This window comes from Thermobia domestica, chromosome 16, assembly GCF_964235325.1.
Source record: "Thermobia domestica chromosome 16, izTheDome1.hap1.1, whole genome shotgun sequence".
Classification (NCBI taxonomy): Eukaryota; Metazoa; Arthropoda; class Insecta; order Zygentoma; family Lepismatidae; genus Thermobia; species Thermobia domestica.
In genome coordinates, this window is record NC_137469.1 from 133,516,435 (window position 1) to 133,542,341 (window position 25,907).

At 32.8% G+C, this 25,907-nt stretch overlaps 1 protein-coding gene across 4 annotated transcripts in view; it reads left to right on the forward strand.

The window, feature by feature from the left end:
• LOC145673430 (uncharacterized) overlaps nt 1-25,907 on the forward strand; it is a 573,733-nt gene that overhangs the window by 374,717 nt on the left and 173,109 nt on the right. For 2 of the 4 annotated variants that reach the window (XM_081743127.1, XM_081743126.1), the window contains 2 exons: nt 8,612-8,714; nt 19,626-19,729. In XM_081743127.1, coding sequence (XP_081599253.1) covers nt 8,612-8,714; nt 19,626-19,647 — 125 coding nt within the window. In that variant the 3' untranslated portion in view covers nt 19,648-19,729. The remainder of the gene's footprint in view (nt 1-8,611; nt 8,715-19,625; nt 19,730-25,907) is intronic. The other 2 variants (XM_081743130.1, XM_081743129.1) reach the window with 1 other exon arrangement.

A 25,907-nucleotide genomic window follows, 5' to 3' on the forward strand; every position in this document is an offset into this window, starting at 1 on the left:
AGTTTGGGGACATGCTTGCGTCATTTCTGCTATGTTAAATTAAGGGTTGGGAACGAAATCAATGCTACGTTAAAATAGGGGTGAGTATGTGTTCATAAATTTCTGCTATGTTAAAATTTTTCAAATAGGTGTTGAAAAAGTAATCATAAAAGAGAACGAATACACCCCTAAAAGTGCTCATAAAAGGAAACGAATCTTATGTATTATCTGCTCTGCTATGTAATTTCAATTAGGGGTGGGAAAAATGGCCATCAAAGAGAATGAATGAATACACCCTCTAAAATGACTATCTGTAGACCGTGGGTGTTCGATTGTAATCTTTGCTGATTGTCTGCTATTTCTGTTATGTTAAAATAAGGGTTGGAATGAGTACACCCCTGCTATGTTACATAGTCTTATGTGTTATCTGCTATGTTACGTATTCTTATGTCATTTCTGTTATGTTAAAATAGGGGTTGAAAAATATGCTCATAAAAGAGAACGAGCTCACCCCTGCTATGTTACGTAGTCGTATGTATTATCTGCTATGTTCCAATAGGGGTGGAACGGATCTTATGTATTCTCTGCTATGTTAAAATAAGGGTTGGAAAATAAGCCATACTCTCTTATTAGCTCTTCTATGTGTTCGTATTCTTATGTCATTTCTGCAATGTTAAAATAGGGGTTGGAAAATATGCTCATAAAAGGGAACGAGTTAACCCTTACTATGTTACGTAGTCTCTGCTATGTGTTATCTGCTCTTCTATGTGTTCGTAATCTTATGTGTTATCTGCTATGATCGAATAGGGGTTGAAAAAGTGCTCCTGCTATGTTACGTAGTCTTATGTATTATCTGTTCGTAATCTTATGTGTTATCTGCTATGTTCAAATAGGGTTTGAAAAATATGCTCATAAAAGGGAACGAGTACACCCTTGCTATGTTTCGTAGTCTTAAGTATTATCTTCTATGTGTTCGTAATTTCTGCTATGTTAAAATAGGGGTTGGAAAATATGCTCATAAAAGGGAACGAGTTCACCCCTTAAAATGTGCCCATAAAAGCTAACGAGTACACCCCCTAAAAAGTGCTCATAAAAGGGAACAAATTCACCCCGAAAATGGAGGTCGTAAAAGACCGTGGGTTCACGGTGTAAGGTGCTCAATTTTCCAGGGGCTCCTGAGTTGAGCAAGTATCAGCCAGATCGATCCATTTTCTACTACTTTTGTATGTCCATGATATAGGTTTATTTTATTCAATTTCATCTGTATATTTGGTTAGCTTCAATTTTGAGACACTGAATGTTGATTTAGTTTTGAAAACACCAGTAGTAACACCAAACAAAATTTCAAAATTCTTTCAGGTTTCCAATTTAGGAATGTTGCATTCTGATAAGCTTGTGAAGTATAATATTCCACAGCAGGTATATGAAAGCGACAATAAATTCATGGAAATCAATAAGTTGTTATATAAATGGCATTCATTTTTATTTTTATGCGAGACGTCTAGTTTACGAGTCACTTCTCCATCGAAATGTTTAACGAACATGATTTTCAATAAATCATTTATTAATTGCGAAGTTCAAACTATTTCACATAAGCTTGAGTATAGTCATCTTTATACTCCTGCAGGATTATTAGTTAATTCCTTAATACCAGGACACATTACAAAAACAACATCTTGTAATGTTCTTCATACTGAACCATTAGTCTATGGTAACAACAAAACACAATTCATTTTGTATGAAAACTTTGAAAACATCTTTATAAAACACACTGTATTGCCCTCAAGGCAAACTATTAATGTGGTCAACACGAACGTTGTTTTGGCTATAAATATCTCAGCTCCACATTTAAACGTAACGTATGGAATTAAATCTTTAGCTCAAATCAGTGCTGAATTAGAATCACTCAAACTCAATGAAAATAGTTTGCATATGCTACATTTTGACAACTTCCATAGCATTTTTTCAATTGTAATCCCGATTATGTTAGTTTTGTTTTTTGCTCTATTGTTGTATTTATTTTTAAATTGAGAAAACTAGAGAAAAATTACGCTAACTCACATGCAAACAATCTTGAAGGTAGTAATCATTGAACTACTTACCGAACTATGTGTATTTAAATTATCCTTATCAATATATTTACGTATTTAAGTTTATTATGTATATCAGTAACAGCATACATACCTGGAAAATATATTAAAAAAAGAAAAGAGAAACAAAATATTAGTTTTCTTTTTTACTTAAATACTTCCAAATATTAGTAGAAGAAAGTTAGTATTGTTAGTTAATAGAGATAGTTCATAGGAATGTGGGCACTGTACCTTGCATGAAGCGTAAGTACACTTCCCCACCTCATTCCACATTTAAGTGTTGATTTTGAGAACTTTTTAAGTTTCTTCTAAATAAATCAAGATAGAATGACTATGGTAATAATTCATAGATGTATTTAGTTTTTATTTGAATTAACTCAATTCATGATCTAAGGCTACGAAGGTGTGAGACGTCATGCTAAATTTGTTAGTCTTATTTTCATGCAATCATGTTAAGAGTATGTTATTTTTTGTCTGCGTATTAAAGCGCAGGGAACATTTAGTTTTTATTGGGATATTTTATTAAGGATATACAATATTAATAGTAAAGCTAGTGCATTGAGGCACGTGATTCAACCTCTCTCCCTATTTTACAGGCTTGAGACTGTTCAGGACATAACACATATAGCATCCTGAGCTAGGTTAAAAATGAATAACTTACCTTTTGTTTATGATGCTTATAGAAACTTATATTTGATCTCTAAAGTTCATACAGACGAAGAGAATACAAAAGAAAGTAGTTGAGAAATAGGAAATAAGTTTTATTATTGCTTGTAGTTGTTGTAGATATTATGTTATTTTATTTCGTTATGGTCAAAATATTTAGTAGTCCCTTCACTCTCTTTCTTTTACAGAGAATGGACGGACAAATTATGTTTATCATCGAAGCTCCGACATTAGTCTGCATAATTATCGCAGTTATATTATTTATAAGACTGTTGTTCAAATATGATTGCACCTTCTCGAAATGTTGTATGCGAAACTTGCCAACACCGCAACCCAATGACACTCACGTACCTCATTATGTTTCTAATCTGTCATTCGAATCACGTGACAATGCGTTTATAGTTGCATCTACGTCAAATTCATTACATTTATATGACGATGTCAATATTTCTACTCCTAGTAATTATGTTTCTAATATTCCTCTATCCAGTAATAACTTTACTTCCATTTCTTCGAATAAAACTCGTTTAGCTGTTTGCGATATGCAAATGACTATTATCTAAAACAGAGCATTCCTTTACCCTATATACCCTTCCTAGGCAATGCAGGTCACCAATTTTTATAACAACTAAAAGCAACATGACTGATTGATTAGAGGATAATTTTTACAGATAATTATAGCAGGACTAATTATGGAAAGAAGTAAGGATGGATAAAGAAAAGGGAAAAGTGGTTTCACTTATGATGCACAACACTCCTGAACTGTAATTGAATTCATGACATTTTTTTCACTTTTGTTCACAATCCAATACAACTTTAAAAACTCAAAGGACTATCTTGTGTTGGAAGCACTATGAATCACAATACAACAAGAAACACCGAAAATAGCAACTATTATTTTTCAATAAACTTTTGTTACATTAAGTAACTTCACACAGAGGCAAATACAGACAGGACGCATTTTGCACTAGCACCAGAATTATCTCACGAGGGGATTCATCCAATCACCGTCATCCTACGCATATCCAGTATTTTCCCCCTGCTTCCGCTGTCCAAGAATATAGCAAGTTCAGCTATCAACTGTGAATATTCAAGAGTGTTGCTAACTCTAAATATTCTAGAGTTTCTGATATAGTGAAGTGATTTAATTTCGTATTTTTTCCTCGTATTATTTATACATATTTAGTGATGACATAAGTGAGTGAGTGTATGTTCCTAAACAATATATTTTAGTGTTGTGTGCAAGCGCTTATTCCAGTGATTATATACTTCTTAAGTTGTGTATATCCACATACTTTGAGTGATTAAAACTTGGTGAATTTAAATACAGTTTGCGACGAGCTGTGAACATTCATGAGAACTTGGTCTCTGAGCGAACAACAGAGAATGGTTGGTTCCTTCTCACAGACATAAAATGATAACTCGACAGAAACATAACAGTTCAGGAACGTAGAGTAAGCAAAGATGGTATGAAGTCATGTTAGATAACAGATCATGTGTCTGCCTTTTACAGACTTTAACGAATAATATTCCAGAGACTTTTTTACCATTACAATAAAATGTTCTTTTTATACAGGATAATCCATTGTGGACAATATTTCAGAACAATTTTTTTTATTCGGAATCAAGCATTATTTTTATTTTATTCATTTTGACGTACATTTTATACATCATGTATTACGTATAGGATACTTCATATATCACATATACGGTGTTTCATAATTTATGGGTCAATATTTTAAGAGGAATTGGTGATTATTATTATTATTATTATTTTTAATTTTTTGTTTTGGTTTAACTTTTTATTATTTATTTCACGCTTTTGTTTCAACCACCAAAGAAACAAAATATTTAATTAAAGCACAGGGAATATTGTGTACCACAATGTGTAATGAAACAAAATATTTACTTGAATTTTAAAAAGTGTATAAAATAGGCAATGTATGAAGTGGAGGCAGTTTGAATATTCTTCAGGATTCATAATCCAATGGAAAATTTAGAGTGCCTTGACTTCTACAATGCAAATGACCGGCTATGACTTCTAGAACTAGGAAGACTCAGAAAGAATGTGCAAGAATGTTGACATGACGGAAAAATCATATAAATACTACCGGATTCTTTTCCGGGTATGAGAAGTTCTATTTTGACGTCGAAACTCTGCGAGTCAGATTATTCATAATTAGTTTTGTCACTCTGTCATTCTGTCCATCAGAGGTTCTGCTCGTCATCGTTACCAAAAGTAAGTGATTATGCATTGTCTTCTCTAGTCTTTAAGTCATACCAGTCCATATCATGCTCTGTGATTATTCAGTTATTCAACATCAGTTCATTAATTTCTTATTCTAAATTATTTCTGTGTTATCGAATTTTATCTTTGAAATTCTACTCCCATGTTTCTACTTAATTTTGAGCTACGCTATCTACGCCCCCAAGACTTGCATTAATTTAAATTACTTCTTGAAGAAACGGGGTGGATGTTAAGGCCATTCAGTAATTTCATGTATGAGAATTGTTTGGGGTTTGTGACCGAGACAAGAGGTCTCCGTTCGACATGCCTCCGGAAGTTTCTAACTGCCTTTTACGTCACAAATCCGGTCACGTTTAAGATAGATTGTGAACCTATTTTTAAGGTTTTCTAGCAATATATATATATATATATATATATATATATATATATATATATATATATATATATATATATATATATATATATATATATATATATATATATATATATATACTTGTTCTATCGAATCGTCATTATTTCTAATCCATAATAATAGTAGTTTTTTAAATCTGCTCTAAGTTGTTGATTATACAAAATTCCAATATTGAAGTTATGATATAGGAGTGTTAAACACAATAAAATCATTTTTCTTATTTTCCTATTTTCTACAAAAATAATCTTCATAAGGAACTTTTATGTAGTTATTTCATTACATAGGCAGGCCTACATGAGAAGAAATAGTGAAATTTTCTGTTTCTGAAATTGATAAATTCACAAAGGTATTTTTTTTTCAATTTCTTGTTACACTTTAAATATTGGAATGGAATATTTGCTCTCTACGAACTCGATGTATGTTCCCTGCACTTTACACACGAATATTTTCACTTCCCAACTTGAAATATTAGAAATTTTTTTGGTTTCCGAAAGGTAATTGGAAAATGATAATTTGTTGCTGTCTAACTTTCCTCTACAGGAATTGAATTTTATAGCTGAATGTGCAGTTAAAGATAGTGGAAAATTTTCCACCTAACATCACGATACATAATATCCAAAATTGTCCGCATTATGAAAAGCTTTTTCACTTTTTTCTACATCGTGATGAAAATTTTCCGATTCATGGAAATTCCTTTCATTTGTTCCTACAGAGCAGTAAAACTTTCCGTATCACAAAAATTCGTTTTACTTTTTGCTTCAAAATGATGAAAATTTTATGACTCATAAAAAGTTCTTCAATTTTTCCATATAAGACAGAAAATATTTCGATTCATGAAAAATTGTTTTACTTGTTCCTACATAGTACTGAAAATTGTCTGAGCCATGAAAATTTTCAAATTCTTTAAACGATTTTTTACTTTTTAACATTTCTATACATGATTTCAATCAATTTTATGAATACTGAGGAACTGTTACTTGATCAGTGATATTTCTTAAGAACTCAAAATTGTCCAGAAAAATATTGAAGAAAATTTTCCACCTCACATCATGGCTAAACAGCGATGTAGGAATAAGGGAAGTATGTTTTTATGATTCGGAATATTGTCCGTTTCAAAATTTTCCGGAAAATTTTCATCACTGTACATTACAGACAATTTTTCGATTCATGAAAAATTGTTCCACTTGCTCCGACATAGTACTGAAAATTCCCTGACCATGAAAATTTTCAGATTCTTTAAACGATCTTCCACTTTTTAACATTTTTATACATGAATTCAATCAATTTTATGAATACTGAGGAATTGTAACTTGATCACTGATATTTGTTAAGAATGGAAAATTTTCCGGATAAATATAGAAGAAACTCCTCCACCTCACATCATGGCTAAACAACGATGTAGGAATAAGTGGAGTGTTTTTATGAATCGGAACATTTTCCAGAAAATTCTCATCAATGATCATAACATCAATGATCACTAGTTCTTTTTATATTTTCTTCTTCTAGCTAGCTTGTGCAGATTTTAATAGTACATGTTACCCGTAAATACAAGTAAGGATGATAAAAATACAAGTAATGATATTAAAAATACACAATATCGTTATAAACAAGCATGTCAAAGTTAAGAAGATGGACTAGCCAAATTTATAAATGTACATACTGAAGCCCCGTACTACCCTCCATAAATATAAAAATTTGGAAATTTCCAAATGTTAAGGATGAATCGATACGCACCTTTCTAAATTTTAGGTGGATGCGTTAATGCATCTCTGTCCAATGAAAGACTATGGAGCTCCATATTCGTTGATATAGTAATAAATTATCATTAAAAAGGATCCTTGAGGACGAAAACATTCCAAAATTTATATTTTTGACAATTTTGTAAACTTATAGAGGTAAATACTTTAGTCATATGCTATGATAGCAAATTTTAAAATTTGCCAATTTCCAAAATTAAGGTAGACTTATACATTACCCTACCGAACTTTTAGAGAAGGAGCGTTATTATAACCCATGTCGTAAGAAAGATAATGTACCCTATACTTATTCATAACGTAATAAAGCATATGCAAATATATACTTTAGGTAAAAAAAAAACCTTCAAATTTTAATATTTTAGTAATTTTATACGCATAAAGGGAAAAGGGATGGAATTCCAAATATCTAGAGTACATGTCCCAGTCCTACAGCCCCCTCTTGGAATACGCGAAGGACCGAGCGGCACAAAAGTTAGGTCATTTCACATCAATACTACTCCTACTCTGCTTTGTGCCATAACGACATCCTCCAAGGGCCAAGTTATGGCGTCTGAGAACATCTTTCAGTAGGATATTGGAGAAACAGTAAGGTGTTTACTTAAGAAGAGGGAAATTACAAGCTGAGAAGTGTTGAGAAGGTAAATATATGTGGTTATAAATACATTATTGATTTCTGTATAAACGATTTGAACAACGTATTGGAAGCACTAAAACGCTTATCTTTTTGGGAGGGAGGAGGAAATTAGAAAAAACAAATAATAAACACAAATTTGTACTAATTTAGTAGATATTATTTGAGTGACTTTCACGTACATAGCTATGGTTGAATGGATGATATGGTACAGAACGCAGACTAACATACTAATACGGTGGCTTAATAGTAAAGTGTTCAGCTCTGGTTCGATCGTTCTTCACTGAGCCCTTATCATCCATCTTGTAATCACCGTCTCACTTATCGTCGGTCCATAATCGATAGACGTTAACTAGAGAAAATCAGACTAAAATTTTAATTCTCATCAAGGTAAAACGAGAAGACTTCTAAATTTCCGGACCTAAATCAGTGCAAATAATTTCAATTAATTTTATAATCAGAATTATTAATTTACTGATTTGGATGACCAAAACGACGTTTCCCTACGCCATTGACCATACTTTTTAAATTATAATTTTAATAGCTTTTAACAATAGTAGATACATATTTAGAGTTGATGCTAAGTATAATTATCAAAACAGATCTCAAAATTGGGTCGAATGGCAAAGTGATGGCTTGTAGTACTAGTTTTAGTTCAGGATTTAACTCAGATACACATCGTCTTGAACTAATAAGTCTTTAAGAGTCCTGCTCTGAAAGTTAGAGTTCAAAATTATAATTTTCTGTCGCTCATAAATAACATTTACATCATATTGAAGTTTATAAGTTAGAACAGAACATTTATTGCTTAAATGTGTTAAATTTCAGATCAAATTGTGCAACTTTCGGACAAGAAAAAGAAGCTGTGCACGTGCTACGAACAGTGTGACACAACTTTCTACAACTATATGAAGACTGATATTTCAAGCTCGTATGTACCTCTTATTTTTAAATTAAATGATTATATTTAATGATCATGTTATGAAATAATGTAATTCATTGCAATTATTTAATAAACTAGTAGGATGCATATTGGATATTAAAGAGATTCAACTAACCTAAGCCACGGTTTTTAGGGCCATGCCTGTATACTTTTCAACGATCACCTGCTATCATTCTCAGTAAAAATCATGTATAGAATTTCTACGTTACTTTGTGGACTACATTATTGGTAGCATTCCAGCAGCTATATCTTCTCGCTCTTTATACACATCTAACAAAAAGATACTTTTTTTTCCTATTGTAACGTACCAAAATCTCTGATGAGGTCTGATCTTGACAATCATCTGTAATTTTTGACACTATGTCTACAGTGTCTAATATCGACAATTACATTACGAAAGAAAGAGAAATCTTTTCAGTAAGCACAGTATCCAGTCTGAGAGTAGAAAATAATTTTATTCTGTATTTATTTATTTATTTATTTATTTATTTATTTAACAATCACCAGATACAGCCCAGAGTATATATCTGGACTATAATTATATATTATAGTACAGAAAATTCAACATTTCAAATTTAAGATCTTAACTTTCAGACTAAATTCGATTCTATAGATTTAGATTGTTCCCCCCAAACTATGGAAATCATGGGATCATTGTATTACACTTTGTTGATAGGAAATAATCATTGCAATTAGTACAGCGCCAACTTTGGTGCGTGGAGTCTTTAGTTTGACCCTATCTCTTGCAAAGTGTTTTTTATGGTGAACAAGCACTGCGCGCTTGCGTCTTCTGTGGGTTCCCCGTTTCTGCCTACTTTTTCATTTCACCATTTCTTTCACGAATATTATCACTGTCTCCGTACCCTTGGTGCATATTCATTAAACATTAAACTAAAAAATCATATCTGAATTTACTTTAAATGAGATATTATCTTTTAAAGTGAATTCAAGGTGGTGTTTGTTGTCAACGAAGGTTAATAATTTGTACGGTGCAGGAACGATGACTTCGTATCACAAAATCAAAACTCCATGGAGTGCTCATTGTCAACATTCAGAACCAACATTTATAATTGCTACGATGTATCGCTTTCTTCTCCCTCTTTATGCACATCTTAACTTTACCAAAAGCTTCTTCATTCATGTAGTATCATCTGCTTATTTCACTGATTTCCAAAGGATTCAGTATAAGCTGAAGGGAAATATAAATGCTATACATTGATTGCTTGCATAAGCACCTTCTTTTTCATAGCGTCATAAACAAAATTCGTTCTGATAACAAGAATCATATTACACGTTGTGTAATTTGACAGGTTTGAAGCAAACTTAATTATGAATCTAATAGAGGTCCTATTATTCATCGCCTTACTCTTGTATTTTGAAATATCTATGAGATCTATTCTGTTCTTATAGAATTCTCCAGGACCAAAAGCATGAGTGTAGAACATTGGGTTACATGTTTGTGCGATTAATACTCTTCATTCGTCATAAGGTAGTCACGCAGTGATGTGTTCAGACTTTGCGCTTCTCTAGGTATATCATGTTCAGGTGCTACTTCAAATATCTAATTCTGATCTTGTATAAATCCAACTTCCAAATAGAACTATTTTGATTTTATTGCCATCGGTTTGAAACACAGCAGTTACAAGATGAGCCCTTTTATACGCCAGTGATAAGAATTTATTTATATCATCAGACTCAAATCCTTTCCCATTACATGTCCATGAAAGCACGGTATGTAAAATTTGAACTGTATTTGTGAGTTCTTTAAAATCTTAACTCTTGTTTTCAGTTTGTATTCAGAGTCGTACTATACGATTGGACCATTCATATGCATGCTCTTTGTAGTAATAAATTTGCTTCATAACTTAGTGTTTTGGCATCAATACTCGTCTTCTAACGATAGAACGTTCGTGTCTATTGCTTCTTCGTTGTACGTTATGCGTAACATGCCTTTAAACTTTTAATCAGCAAGTCCCTTTCCAACGCAATAGGACACAACTCATGCTAGCTTACTGAACTAGGATACCTTAATGTCAACCCGTGGCCGCATCTTATGCCAAGGAGCTCTTTTTATCCAACACTGAAAATACTTATTTAATGCATTACGAACTTCGAGGAACATATAATTAATATTTTGTACGAAACTTTATATAGTACACTTTCAGACTTATTTAATAATAAAGTAAGCATTATGATAGACAATCCCAGACAATTGTTATATCAATAAGTGTGCCATGTTTTGAACTTCAATTTGCGAGAAAACATACGGCAGGAAGTTAAGTAGGCTAATGTTTGAAACCTTTGCATACGTACACCCAGCATGTCGTACTGCTACTTAAAACATATTGCAAGGATCCGTACACCCGCATATACAATATGCCACATGTTTTTACTACAAATTACAATGAACACGTGTTTTCTCGATTTGCAAATAAATAGTGGATGGTGAAAGAAGAAAATCACACCTATAAGAAGAGATGAAGAGACCCGAAAAACCGAAGTTTCACGAGGATCAGGAAAGTCGAAGTTTATAGTTCATTCTCTTCAGTACTAAACGGGCTTTCCAGGACTGCTAGTATTGGCCCCCATAACGTACCTGAACAGGGAAAATTAGGAGAGTGTGGAGTAAATTTCCTCTAAGTCCATCCAATCAATTTTGTCCCCCTCTGGAGTGGCTCTGGGTAAAAGCACACAATCTAAATGTATCTCGAAAAATACTATAGGGGATACGGAATGGGTGTCCCGAATTTCGTTTTTAATAGACGGCATAAGTATGAGGGGAAATGTTGTATAACAAAGTCTCCCTCTGAAGAATTGGATGTCTCCCATAAGTTTTGAACTTCAACATGTTAACTTTCTCGGATATGCACCTTACCTTCCGTGTAAAATGCTCCTTAGTTCGTACACTGACTCCTACCGGCTTCGGTGTCCCCTCAGAGGACGCAAAACTTTACAATAGAACTTCTTGGAAGACATTTTTCCGACAGAGAATGTAGCACAAATCTTGATAACAAGATAAATATTACTGCGCTTATATTTTTTATATTATGTTCTCTTTATAGGTTAGGTCATAGTTTCGGTATGGTATGTACAGAGCGTTTTGGTATATAACTTTTCCCCTCATCCTATTCAGTCTATCGAAACGAAACTTGGTACGCCCATTTCCTATCCCCTATAGTATTTTTCGACATACATTTGGATTTGTGTTTTTACCCGGGGACATTCCAGAGTGGTAGCCAAATTTGATGGGAGGGATTTTTGTTGGGAATTTTCCATATATTCTCCCAGTTTTCCCTGTTCAGGTACGTTATGAGCGCAAATACATAGCACTTCTGGAAAGCTTGTTTCATGCCAAAGAGAATGAACTATAAGCCATGATTTTCCAATGAACAGTGTTGATGCAATAGCTATCTCATTGCAAGTATACGATTTTGTTTATACTAACAGGGTTAATGTGCCCCAGAGGCTTACTCGGTTGTCCACGGCACCTAATTTTTTGTGCAGGATCATATCTTTATTATGTTTATCGAATGAACTAGGTGTGATTCGGGTGTCCGAATGACACGTTATGTCCGTTCCTTGTAAGATTTTACAACGCAAGAAGAGGTTGAACAGCGATTGAAGTATATACCGAAATCTTTTAAATATCAACTTATTTGATATCAATAAGGATTTAAGTCAGTCTCAGAAGCAGTCCACACTGCATTCTATGTCCGTTCTCCTCCAATCCCATTGCATGTACGTGGCCAAATAGATAAACAGATACAACTCACCAAAGCCAAAATTATACGCTCTAGGAACAACAATAGCTTTGCATCGTCTTTATTTATTGTAAAGAAACAAAAATCAACTTAATTCAGACTTGTTTTGAACATGCAAAAATGTAATTCGTAAACGAAATATCTTTTGGTGCTTTTCCAGTCGACTGAAAATATATTAAACAAATTAAAAGTTAAAAATTTCATAACAACCATCTAACTTTCTTCATCACACTTACAGATATTGTTACATTCAAAAAGTAGTAGATGTATGACGTTCGCAGTGAACCATACTAGAAAATCTTATGAATTCCTTAGATGCCTAACGAAACCTAAGACCAGCTCTCAGGCGTTACTAATTGCAACTAGAATGATTATAGATGGCGTCCCAAGTAGAATTAAACCATTTACTAATGATCTTATAACTTGATCTTACAATTTTCAGAAACTGTTATCAGATTTAGAGCTCTTATTTAAGAAATTACGTAAGCACGATTTTCATGCATCTTCGAAGACGAAGCCTTTATTTTACAAAGAGCTAGATGTACTAGACTTTCTTGTATCCGGAGAACATATCAAAATATCTCCAAAGATAACAATGAAGATTAGAGGGTTCAAAAAGAAAACAACAAAAAGAATTTTGAAAAGTTTTATCGGCATATGCTTGTATTTAAGGACACATGTCAAAGACTTTACTACAAAAATCGAACCATTCCAATAGCTATTTTTTCAACCCTCAAAATGTAAATACCGGTAGACAAAGAACGACGATATTTTATTTTCGAAATTGAAAGAAGACATAATTATTGCCTTTTCTTTGTATCATTTTGACGACTCCCGTATTCGAAAGCCAACCACATTCAAGCCGGGTGTTCTTCGGCATGCTATAATACGAAGACAGGACAAGAGAAAGTAGTAGCTTATTGTAGTCAGAGGCACACAAAACATAACAAAAAGTTAATATATGGCAGAAAGGGCTAGATATATTGATTTACATGTTATGGAAGTTTCGATACTTTTTATTAGATAGAAAATTCACTCTGTGCATAGACCCCAAATGTTTATTTTCTTTGAACTCTCAAAAAGACAAAGTAGGAAAGTACACTCATTACAAATTATTTTTGGCAGATTATTATTTTGGCATTTGTTACCTACCAGGTTCACGCCACCACGCAGGCATCATTAGCAGGTTAAAACTAAAGCAGGATATTCAAGCCGAAGAAAAGAACAAACCTGATAATTATGAGGAAAGTGAAGATTTTCATACTTTCCACTCAAAATCATTGGACGGTAACATTTTATAGATTGAAGCCTCGACAATCCCTTCCGAATACAGCGCAGAAACAAAGCAAAGACTAGGATTATAAAGATATTGTTTTCGTTTTAGAGGGAAACGAACCAGGGAAAACCTCAACAATACGATTAGCCCAATTTTTGTCTTTGAAACAATGTACTTTGCAGAAAACAAATGCATCCGACGGACTAGTATATATTTATGTATAAAGTCTCTGGCAAACTTATAGGCTATAACCTTTCACAAACATCCAACTATTTCTCACTTTTGGTTTAGCGTATCATATTGAACGGCATAAATGAATACCTCCTTAACCCAGGCGGTTATTTCTTTTCTTCTTCTACTTGCAGCTATACTATTATATTAAACTTAATGATGACAAGACTTTCACTAATTGCTCTTTTCGTATTTTTCAGATATTGTATTCCACTAGTAACTTCTTCTATGGTGAACCTTTTTACTTTATTCTTTTTCAGGAATTTCACTAAATTAACGATCTTTCTACTTTCACCATCGTTATGAGATTAATTTCCTTCCGTAAATCCAAGTTTATTCGCTTACACTGGAATTCTAAAACTAAGAATTTTTCTTATAGAAAAAAGACAACAGCAGTGTCAGCAATGTTCGTCTTCCTATTATGGGGCGTTTACACTTAGTCGATTTGTGTTCGATTCAGTTGAATTGACGTCACTTTCAACTTAATCGACCGTGTAAACGGGACTTCAACTTAATCGCTTGTTGATCGAAGGCGACTAATCGACTGGCAACTGAATTAAAAGACGTTCTATTTTCTGTGGTTGAAATAATTGAAGACATCCATCAATCTGATTGGGCCTAGTTGCTTCAATTTAGTGGCAAATCATCGAGTCGATTTAGTCGTGCGACTAAATCGACTAAGTGTAAACGCCCCATTAGTATGCATTACGCTCGCAGCCAACAAATTGGTATTTCAACAAATTAATTTATCAGTGGCACGATTCAAACCTATGATAAATTTTGGAAACACGAAATTTCTTCCGTATCGCTTGCATCTTTATTTTACGGCTGCCAAACTTAAAATCGAATCTTGTACTGGCTATGAATACTTAATCCAAATTCTTCATAGAAAGGAAAGGAAACACAATTTATTGATAAAGTTACAAATGTAATTCCGTGATAATTTCCAAGAGATATGTAAAAGAAGACAAAAAGCAATTATTATCCTTTTAATGAGATTAACAAATATGTCATTTAGTGGCTTCTCTCTACGAGAACAAAAATTAAAAACTTCGATTTATCTTTTGAAAGAACAACTGGAATATTTAAATTCTCAAATTCGGTAAATGAAAGTAAGTAACTTTAAACTTACACATTTAATATCAAACTTTAGTGTTGCTATCGAAATATTGGTCACCCGTCTCACAAGCTGCTGTCGAAACATTGGTCACCCAGTCCTGCAGCTTACATGTACTATCGCGACAAATGAAAGGTTTTTAATTACACTGCTAAATTTTCAATTTATGGGATATCACTTCAACTTGTTAAAATGACAGAGTTACTGATGCATTAATTAAACCTCAACTGTGAAATAAAATCCAGAAAAATTCAAAATTACGAGAAATTTTAATGCAGAACGATCTGGGAAACATTTGATAATGCTTTAAAGCCAATCTTTTCTCTTTCGACCCTCAGAAAGCAAACCTTGGTCTTATCATACAGACTTCTATTATCCATGATAGCAACTTTCTTTATCGAATCTTTAATAACGGCTTTCTCACCGAAACTTGCTACCTCCGTCAGCAGATGCCGGAATTCGCTACTTGGACCTAATCTCAAATCGTATTTTTGAAATATGTAAATTCCAGACCCAGGCCAGATCATAAAATACCGACCGATTCCTATCTTATTTTTAGGAATCTAATCACAAATCGCTATATCAAACCATTCTTATTCAATGTGGATGGATTTTAATTATATACAACGACTGGCCTCTTATTTGCAATTGGAAAGTCAGACAAAGAAATAATACTACTGTCGTGGACAAGATCAACCACTCTCTTACATATCTTTCCCTTGTGAAGATTACGAACACATTAAGACTGATACTTTAAATATACCTACAACACATACGCAAATTTTATTCTCAAATACTGAACTCTTCCTGTTGATTATAACTTTAATTTTACTTTTCATCTGCAAACTATCCAGCAATCTATTACATCGTTACAAGCGCTTCTTTACCGGAAGTGCAGTGACCTTCCGAGCCATTTCTCTTAACTCCATTTCCATCACTCTTTCCCGTGGGCTGTTTTATCATATCTTGTATCATACAAAATTTGTATCTTGTATCATATAAAAGTATCATATTTCTACTTTAAATTGTGATTGGCATAACTTTGCATTTTCTTTTTCTTTACAGACATATCTTAATCAACGTTCTTTTCAGAACGATGCTCTCAATGCTGCTTCCAATTGTTATCATCATTTTTATTTCGATATTAATTATAACCTATCTATGTCTGTTCGTCCGTAAAACCCATCCTGTTACTGAGACTGCACTAATCCCTAAAAACATTTCGCTTCCTTTGGAAAGGGATATTTCGCAGACGCCCACCCTGACTTCCCAGGAAATATCTAATGACACACAATTAATGAACTAGTCTACATTTGTTAATTCCACTAATAACAGTCCATCCCGCTCTGAAGGGGATAAAATCTTTTTGTTGGATGCTGCTTAGCAGGTAAGGACACATGGTGTCATTTTATCACAAGTGTTTTTTTTTTGCGTGCACTGCAGTGTGACAGCACGATAATGCTACGAACGTGCACTTTGAAAAATCTTGGGATTTTTTCCCAGTGTGGAGATGAAACGATCCCTACACCCACACATACTATATATCACACAAAGGAAAATAGAAGAAAGTCATGCTTACAGGAAGAGACGAAGAGATCCGAAGAACGGAAGTTTCACGAGAATGGGCTTTAAGAGGAGCGTCCAAGGAAGAGACCGGTATCAGTTCGTTATGCTGATAATTTATCTGCAATCCCTAATCCCGAGATCGATTTTGGAAAGAAGTGTCAACCTTCCCGAGACAGCTTTATGTAAGGAACTCTATCCTATCTCCTAACAGCTTTGTCTTAGGAAACATCGATCCCATCTGAGGCCGCTTATTGGGCTAGGATACCTTCCTATCAACCTGTGGCCGCATCTTGTACCAAGGAGTCTTTCTATCCAACATTGAAAACATCTATTTAAGTTCATTACAAACTTAAAGGAAGGTATTATTAAGATTTCGTATATTCTCTCTAGATCTGCTTCGAATTTTGTTCCTGTTCTCTCTGGTGTTCCCCAGGGTAGTGTTCTGGGCTCACTTCTTTTCCTTCTCTTCATAGATGATCTCCCGTCTTATCTTAAGTTATCTGACACCAAAATTATTCTCTTTGCTGACGATTGCAAATTATTTCGGGAAATTAGGACAGCTCAAGATGTGATTGAACTGCAAAAAAATCTCTCAGATCTTCTGGACTGGTGTAGCATGTGGAATCTAAAAGTAAATCCCTTAAAATCTTCTACTATTACATTTTCATTAACGAAAACAAAATCCCTTCTACCTACTTCATTGTAGATGACCCTATTGCTAAAGTCTCATCTCAGAAGGATCTCGGGGTTGTGTTCGACGAAAGACTTCTGTTTACTGATCACATTGCTGCCTTGACCAAGAGTGCTATTGGATTATTAGATCTCCTGTACAGGTTTACAGAGATTAGGGATATTACAGCCTTAAGTATATTCTATAGAACGTTTATTTCAACCAAAACAGAGTATTGTTCCACCATTTGGAGTATGGCTAGCGTATCAAATCTCTCTCGCATTGACTCAGTTCTAAGTATCTTTCTTGCTATTGTCAGGAAAATAATAATTTCTGTACACTGTTTAAGTAAACCTGAATTGGTGACTGTTCTTGGCATCCGTACACCTTCATCTCGTCACATGCTACCTGATATGTTTCTTCATAGAATTCCAAATGGGGAACTTAGAACTGAAGAACTAATCTCTAAATTTAATATTCGGGTACCTGTAAGAAGAACTAGAAATAGTGAACTACTTCATTGCAACACGCCTCGATTATCAATTATTCAGCGTGTTTTGTTCTATAGACTGGCTTCTGAATTTAACTCCATTGCTTCTGGTGTGGATATTTTTAAACCTGAGAATGTATTCCGACGGGAAATTATTACTACACTTATCGAACGTTAGTTTTATTTCAATTTTTTATTGCTAGACTTATGGACCTATATATAGCTTTTTGTTTACACTTGTTATCGTTAATTTTATATGCTATGTTACATAGTTTCAGTGTAAAATGGCTGCCTTGCTGTATCTGGAACTTTGGCAAATAAATAAAGAAAACTTTATACAGCATTTTTTAGAATATAAGGTGAAGGGCTAAGTCCTGTATATGTCATTAACTTTATCTATAGAATATTACAATATGGCATATGTCTGAATAATGATAATATATGAACGATTCTTTCACTTTAAATCACATTAACATTTTTATTTGTCTCTAAGCGTTCTTTGAATCGGTGAGAATGTCTGATGTTCATATTTTTGGATATGCTCTCTGCTTTGAGCTAGTAATTATTGACCCTAAGCTACTCAAGACAAAAGAAGGTTTCTAAACTTCTCAAAAAACTCGATGACAATCTCACAACACTTCTAGCCTTAAAGACTTTACTGATATTGTATAAGGAGTAACTGATATTCATAGACTTATCATAACCACACATAAAGAGTACACCAAATTTCAACCCAGCATAACCATTCCCGATAATTTATTCTAACAACTGCACTCAGCCATCGGTTCTATTAAGGTAACCAAGAAAGTTCTGTCTATTACTAGTCAGGTTCACAAGTTTTACATTTCTTTCATCCAAACATTTCCTCAATTATGGCAATAAATATTTTTTAAAAGTATTTATAAGAATAAGTTGTGAATATTGTGAATACCGGCTTAAATGTAATACGCGGTCTCAAATTATTGCAAATCATAAATACTTCCTGCCATCAATAAACCTAAAATGGTATCTGTATCTTTCTCGAAATCCAAACTTCATAGAAAGAGGGAAATTAAGCAAACTAAATAAAGCAACTCAAATTTAAATTATATTATTGTTATAAATAGTATTACACAATAAAAATATTTATTGTAGATAGCGTTTCTGAAACTTTCATTAAATACATCCACGAAATGTAAATAGTATGAATGAAGAAATAGAATTGAACAATTATGAAATTATCACAATTGAGTCTGTTTATCTATTGCAATAGACAAAGATTTTCAACAGATAGGTGTGGCACAGTATAATACTATTTGAAGCAATCTTTTACAGAATGTTGATGTTTCATTGGTTAACAATGTAAAATAATCAGTGATTTCATAGTTAATTCAAAGGAGACGTAAGAAGTAATGAAAGCTTCAACTCACCATTCATTCGTTCTTTCAAGTAAGCCATTCTGCTTCATGATTTCATTATAACCATAAGAAATAATTGGTTGAAATACATGTCCATCCAAATAGATACAAAGACTGAATGATTAAATACATAACTTCGTTCAAATTTGTGCAAAATAAGATAGTTAATTTCTAAACTGTTACAAAGAGTTTACAAGGTTAAACAGTGATACTATTTTTCAGGTATTTTCACTCAAACACATTGTAATTTATCATCTTTTCTTCGCTTTATACAGAGAAATCTAATTTCTGGCTTTAACTAAGATTTAGGTTAATTTAGTGTCAAAATATTAATTAAAATACACTCTACTTATTCAATAGCATATTTTAATAATGTATTCTACCTTTTCAGATCGGGAATGGGTAAGAATTAGATCATGTTATCGTATGAAATCGAGGAATACTCTAAGGTAAACCTGATCCGTGGCGTGTTATTCGGTATGGAAGAGCTTTTAGGTAAGAATACTTTTATACTCACAAGAAATAACAATAACATAGTCCAATATATTAGATTTATGCTTCTACTAATAATGTTATATTTTAATACAGTACATACAACATCGTATATATAAGATTTGGAGATTCTGGTGCATCCCCCACTTTTAAATAATTTATATATAAAAATTATATAAACATGTTTTACGAAAAAGACGGCGCCAATTTTTTATTATTAAATTAGATTAAGTTATGAATGATTACAAGATCTGTCCGGAAAGTAATCTCACCAAGTCTGAAGGTATGAAAAAATATTTATTTTCGTAATAATAAGACCTGCATTAAAATTCTTAAGAAATTTGTTCTCCTGTGCCAGTACATGCTTGCGACAGAGATTTCCAATCTGCGAAGCCATCCTGAAAGGCCTGTTCAGTAAGTGCTTTTAAAGCTATTTCACAAACTACTTTCAAGAATATCAATTATTTTATAATGATATATTTCAAGGGAGATTTCAAACACCGGAATAAAAAGAAGTCTGCGGAGTGTGCAGACCTGCCGAGTTTCACAGGAAACTTCATTGCATATCTTTGTCCAAGTGAGCACTGCATCGCGACTTTTACAAGAGACGAAAAAGAGGTTCACAAAGTTGAAATGACATTACTTCTCAGACTTTCTGATTACATATTTTAATATAAAATTCATACTTTTGTTAGTTTGAGCAGATAATTTCATAAATTCCATATCATTGACAGCTACGATACTTGTAGCTTATGAACTACAATATTAACGTGTGCTACAAATTTCTAACTGGAATGATTTAGTATCTTAGAAATTTGTAACACCGTGTATTTAGACAAACTCAAGGATGGATTTAACTAATCTTCTTAGGATAAGAAATGAAATAAACAATTTCTTTTGGATATTTTCGACATCACACCACAAGCTATCAGGACTCTAAATGGTTTTAACTAGAAAAATCTACTAAATCGTAATGGAACAGAAACTTAACCATTATGATTATCCAACATCGTAAATAGATGTAATAGTCACAGGTAGTTCAGCTCTGATAATCTTCAATCGATGTTTTTACACTATGCGATCTTAATTATAACTAACCAGTCTACTTTCCGTCCTCAACCAGCACAACCCCTTTCCGGGATTCAGGTGTTTCCTGGTTGTAGCGTAGAGCTTAGCTCAGGTCTCCTTATGAAATGTCTTACTTTGTTATTTCGTATAGGAAAACTTCCTATAATTGTGGTGTGATGCCTACGTTATCTGTTTTTATTTTCCTAAGCAGTTTGAATATCGCTTCCTTTTTTTATAATAAACAAAATAAATTTACAAAATACATGTAAGGATTTTGGGTACTTTACATTATCCCTGCCTCGAAATTTTGAGCACGATCCTATGTGCGAAAAGAAAAAAAAGGATTACTGTCCACCTGTATAAACATAAAAGAAAATAATAATTAAGTTCGTCCATTAATCTTCGAACACTCTGTATATGTAAAGTTTTCTTTTGACTCGTATGTATGTATATAATTTCCACCATCAGCATTGTCCGTCACCAATAACATGAATATATGTTGTTTGTATCACATGAGTATTCTGCTGACAAAGTAATATTACAATAAATGTAGGTTAATGTCACTAATTCGCACTCTGAATGAAGTAAAACACTGCACTTTAGTTTATTTCACTTAGTTATGTGTGAGTTTGTATTTTTCGTAGTCTGTTCCTTGCTATACTGGAATACATGTTACTTGGAGGTATGTATTCTGTCATATGTATTTAATTGTCATTATCATTGAAGTCCTCACTTCGATAACTGGTAGTAGTATTTAATACTCTGCAAGCATATATTCCTCAGGATCCTGTTGTTCGGCTCAGTCCACATGGTCCATTGTTGATATCTGACATTGGAAATAAGGTATCTATGGGAAACTGCTACTGCTGCTGTTGTTCTTTTGTTGATGATTTTGATATGTTGTTGTGTTGGCGCGATCATTGAGTGTTTTTGTTTATGCATGTAGTAAATACATTCATTTACAGATATTAGGACAAACACAACTGTTAAGTCTGCACCATTACTTAGAAGTAGTGAAATGAGTCCCTTTTTAATGTTTGAATAACATGAAGTTAGAAGAAATCATTGACATACCATTAACATTAAGAACTATAGTAGGCGTAGAAGGATTAATTGTTGGATATTCATTTAATCTATCATCATAGAGGTGTATAGAAGAACAATCTGGGGTTGTCTGAGAATCTGTTTTTGAAGAAACATATTTGACAGATCGAATATGTGAATTTGAAACATTATTTGGGGTTAGTTTAATTTTCAATAGTTTGTATATTATAAATGAAAAAAATATTAAAATGATTACTAAGATAGTAATTATAGGGATGACGAAAGTATAATATGATTGCATTGCGGAGCGTACCTAGAAAGGCAAAAGAAATAAAAATTCAGAAAATGAAGTTGTTACTTGGTATTCTTCTTTGAAATATGCTTAGCATAATTTTAATAATAACCAAATATTTCTTTCTTTTTTTAAATTAACTAGTTCCTTTGAAGGATGCTTTGCATACCTATTGCCTAGTTAATGTGCTGTGAAATAGACTCTACTTGAAAATTTGCTTCGCAAAATTTATATTCATAGCCTACTCAATAACTTAATATTTGATTTCATTGTTTATTTCTTTAATCATTTTCAGGCCTGTGAATATGATTATTTAGTTCAGTTACTATCTTATTCAGCTTGTATATTTAATAACTAGAGCTACAATAAGAATTAGTTATACAAATCCTACTAGTATAAAAGTAATTCCAATGCTATAAGTAATATGAGTATCAAAGTGAGCCCATATTGGCATAGTAGGGTTCACTGTCAAATTCGATACTTGAAAAGAAAGGTTCTGTAATTTATCCTACATCCCATTGTGAAAATGAAAGATTTATAGGTAATTCTATGTGATAATATGTAACTTCTACGGTATGTCTACTATCTAAGATTATTTGATTTGCTATTACTGAATCGAACGCATTGTAAGATAAGAAATAAGCTCTGTGTTGATCGTCTGAATAATTTGAATAAACCGTGTTTGGACATTTCTAGAGACAACATGAACAGTTGTTAATGCTGAAAAAAATACCTACTGGGATGTATAGATAAATAAATTTGGAGTTTGTTTGAGATGTTTTTACGGTACATGATTGCGTAGTGTTTCTATACACCAGATCAGTTATACATCTAGAAATTGGTATAGTTGATATTTGAGGTGTATCACATAGGAAGAGATAGCTTTTCCAAATGCATTTTTCGTGAGAAAGAGGATAAAGTTGTTTTTCATTCAAATAGGCCATTTCTGATAGTTCTAATTTAATACGTTTGTCCTGATGTAAATACCCTAGATTTGAAATCTGGAATAAGGGACGTATATCTGTAGGTAAAATAATGGGTATTTTTAAAAGTACTGTAAGAACTTGCAAATCCATATTATATTCTAGAAGTGTCGTATGAGTAGTCGAATACAATAAAGCTAGGTCCTGTTTGAAAATAATGTTTCAATAAACTATGCTGTTTAATTATTTGCTTTGCATGATCCGTATCTAGTAGGCGAAAAGAAAGAATATTTTGATAAACATCTGCAAAAGTTTGAAGAATTCCCTCATGAAGCTGGTATGTAGTCATAAAAGCCATTAGACTTGCTTCGTGGGTAAGAAAATTACAATATTGTGTGGTCACTGCCAGTTTCAAAGATTCAAAAGATTCTTGAATGGCGAGAATGGCGTCATGATGAATTGAAAGAGCTTTATTAAAATTGTTTTTCATTTGTTGAAGTTAGAATTCCATGATTTTGTCATGACGTTCAAGGTTATCTACTACGTGATTTAAACGATGTAATTTATAAGCGTTATAGGAAGAAAGGGCTAAGCTTCTTAGTCCTAGTAATGAAGCAAATAAAAGTCGTTTGTTTCTTTTAGACTGGCAAGTAACAGAATTATTTTCCGAAATAATAAAATGACAATGGATTAAGGGATCTTTTATCTAAATTCGGTATCTACAGTATTTCTTTAGTCGATTCTAAATATTGGTGGAATCACGTGCATGAATTCTTTTTGACCGTGTCGAACTGTAAATCAAAGTGAATGCGCAACGGTTGATAGATATATTGGGAGACATGAATGTTAAGTCCCCCGCTGTGCTAATGCTATGCCCAGATTTCCAATGGTGAATTGTGATTTCTGCGTCAAGAGGTCTTGTTGTGCTAGTGTATGTTGTACTGTCATGATGGTTATTAAAATTAGTAAATTCATATTTGTGGACCTGCAACAAAAGGAGAGAAAAAAATTTAGGCTAAAGCAAATTATGTTCGTAGTAGACTTTAATATATAATAACGACTAATCAAAAATAATATGAATAAATATTCAAAAAAAATCTTGAAGATTTCTTTTAATCCAATCACTCTAAGTTTGTTGAGTGTCTATAAATAGTAAATTTTCTAATTTCCTATATCGCGAAATAAGAAAGTTTTTGGCCTAACTAGCTTATCAAAGAAATAGAATAGCGCCGGGAAAGAAAAATAAGGGTATTGATTCCTTTGTGTTCGAAAAAGAAAACCGTAAGGCACTTACACTCACGGTGTCCGAAGAAGAAAGACTGTTATCGCGCAGTTTATTCGCACATGCTGAGTGAACAAAAGAAATCAATACGAAAAGCTTTCACCAGAATGACCTAATATCTCTATTCTAGACTAACATATGATCCTCTTCTTTTCCCATGTACCATCTCGATATTCGTCCAGTGGTTCTTGATTTCGCTTCCCTGTAGTGGTTCTTGATTTCGCTATTACTACTTTATTTTTATGACATATACTTTATTAACCCTTTAATTGGCAAGCATTGATAGCATTACCATTAAAATATTTAGTTTGCTTTAATGGTTGAACCTTGTCTTCCTGACCATAATTTCGTAATTTTTAAATTATTTTCGTACTTTGGTTACAAAATATAGGATGTTTATTTCAAAGCAACATTACCATAAAATAGGTCTTATGTGTGGCTACTGAGCGACATTGTCCTATTATGGTAAAATATCGTAAGCATATTCTCAGTAATTACCAACAGTTTCGTTGAAATATTTTGCTACAGAGCAAGAAACCACAAACAAAAAAATAAAAAAAACGAACTTTTGCGGAACGTAAGAGATAAAGCTTCTACCATACTAAATTTGACTGCCCTTTGTTGACGAAGATTAGAAATATTTACACAAGCGACCCGCAAATCATGTATATGAATATTGTATCAAAGCAATAATGCCAATTAAATGATCACTCAAGTTATAATTCGTGGGGATAACACAATAAAATGCGATGTTCCTTGAGAGCAACAGTACCAAATATAGGGTTAAAAGCCTGAAACATACTCTTTCGAATACCGCTTGAACCATGTACATCAGTACAAATATAACGAAGTAAAGACATTTGTTCTGAATTTTCTAAAAATATACACGTACATACAACTGATGCATTCAGTTTGTAATGATTACACTGAAAGTACATAGAAGTCGCTCTTTGATGACGAAGTTGCGCCAAACTCAACTACGCTCACGGATTTGTACTCTTTTCTCCTCTTCAGAATCACAGAATTACATTGACTTCCTCAACATTTTATCGTATTATATTTAAGTCATCTCTCTTGTACATGTAACTCAAACGAAAAATGCCATACAAAACACATGAAACACGGTTACATAACAGCATCCTGATTTACGTATTACTGTTGATAACACACATAAGACATAAAAATAATAACACTCATATAACATCTATATACTTTGAACAAATCCTAAGCATTATTATAGAAAATCAATTTTTAAAATCGCAGTGTTACCAACACACTTGATCACTGTTATCTTATTTACTCCTAAAGTTTTCAGGATGGTAATTTTCACCGCCACCAAATTTATACTTGATATATCAGTAAATAAAGATTATCACAATTCTCAGGAAAACATTTTAAGATGATAAACTGCAGAAAAATTGCAAAATTTGAAATATTTCCAACAACTTACATAAAATTTTAAGATTTTTAAAAAAAGAATTAGAGAGCTCAGAGAAAAAAGAAAAGAGAACTCAAAAATAATTCCGTAAAAATTCTCTATTTTTGTTTGTTTTTCACCTATATTTATTAATG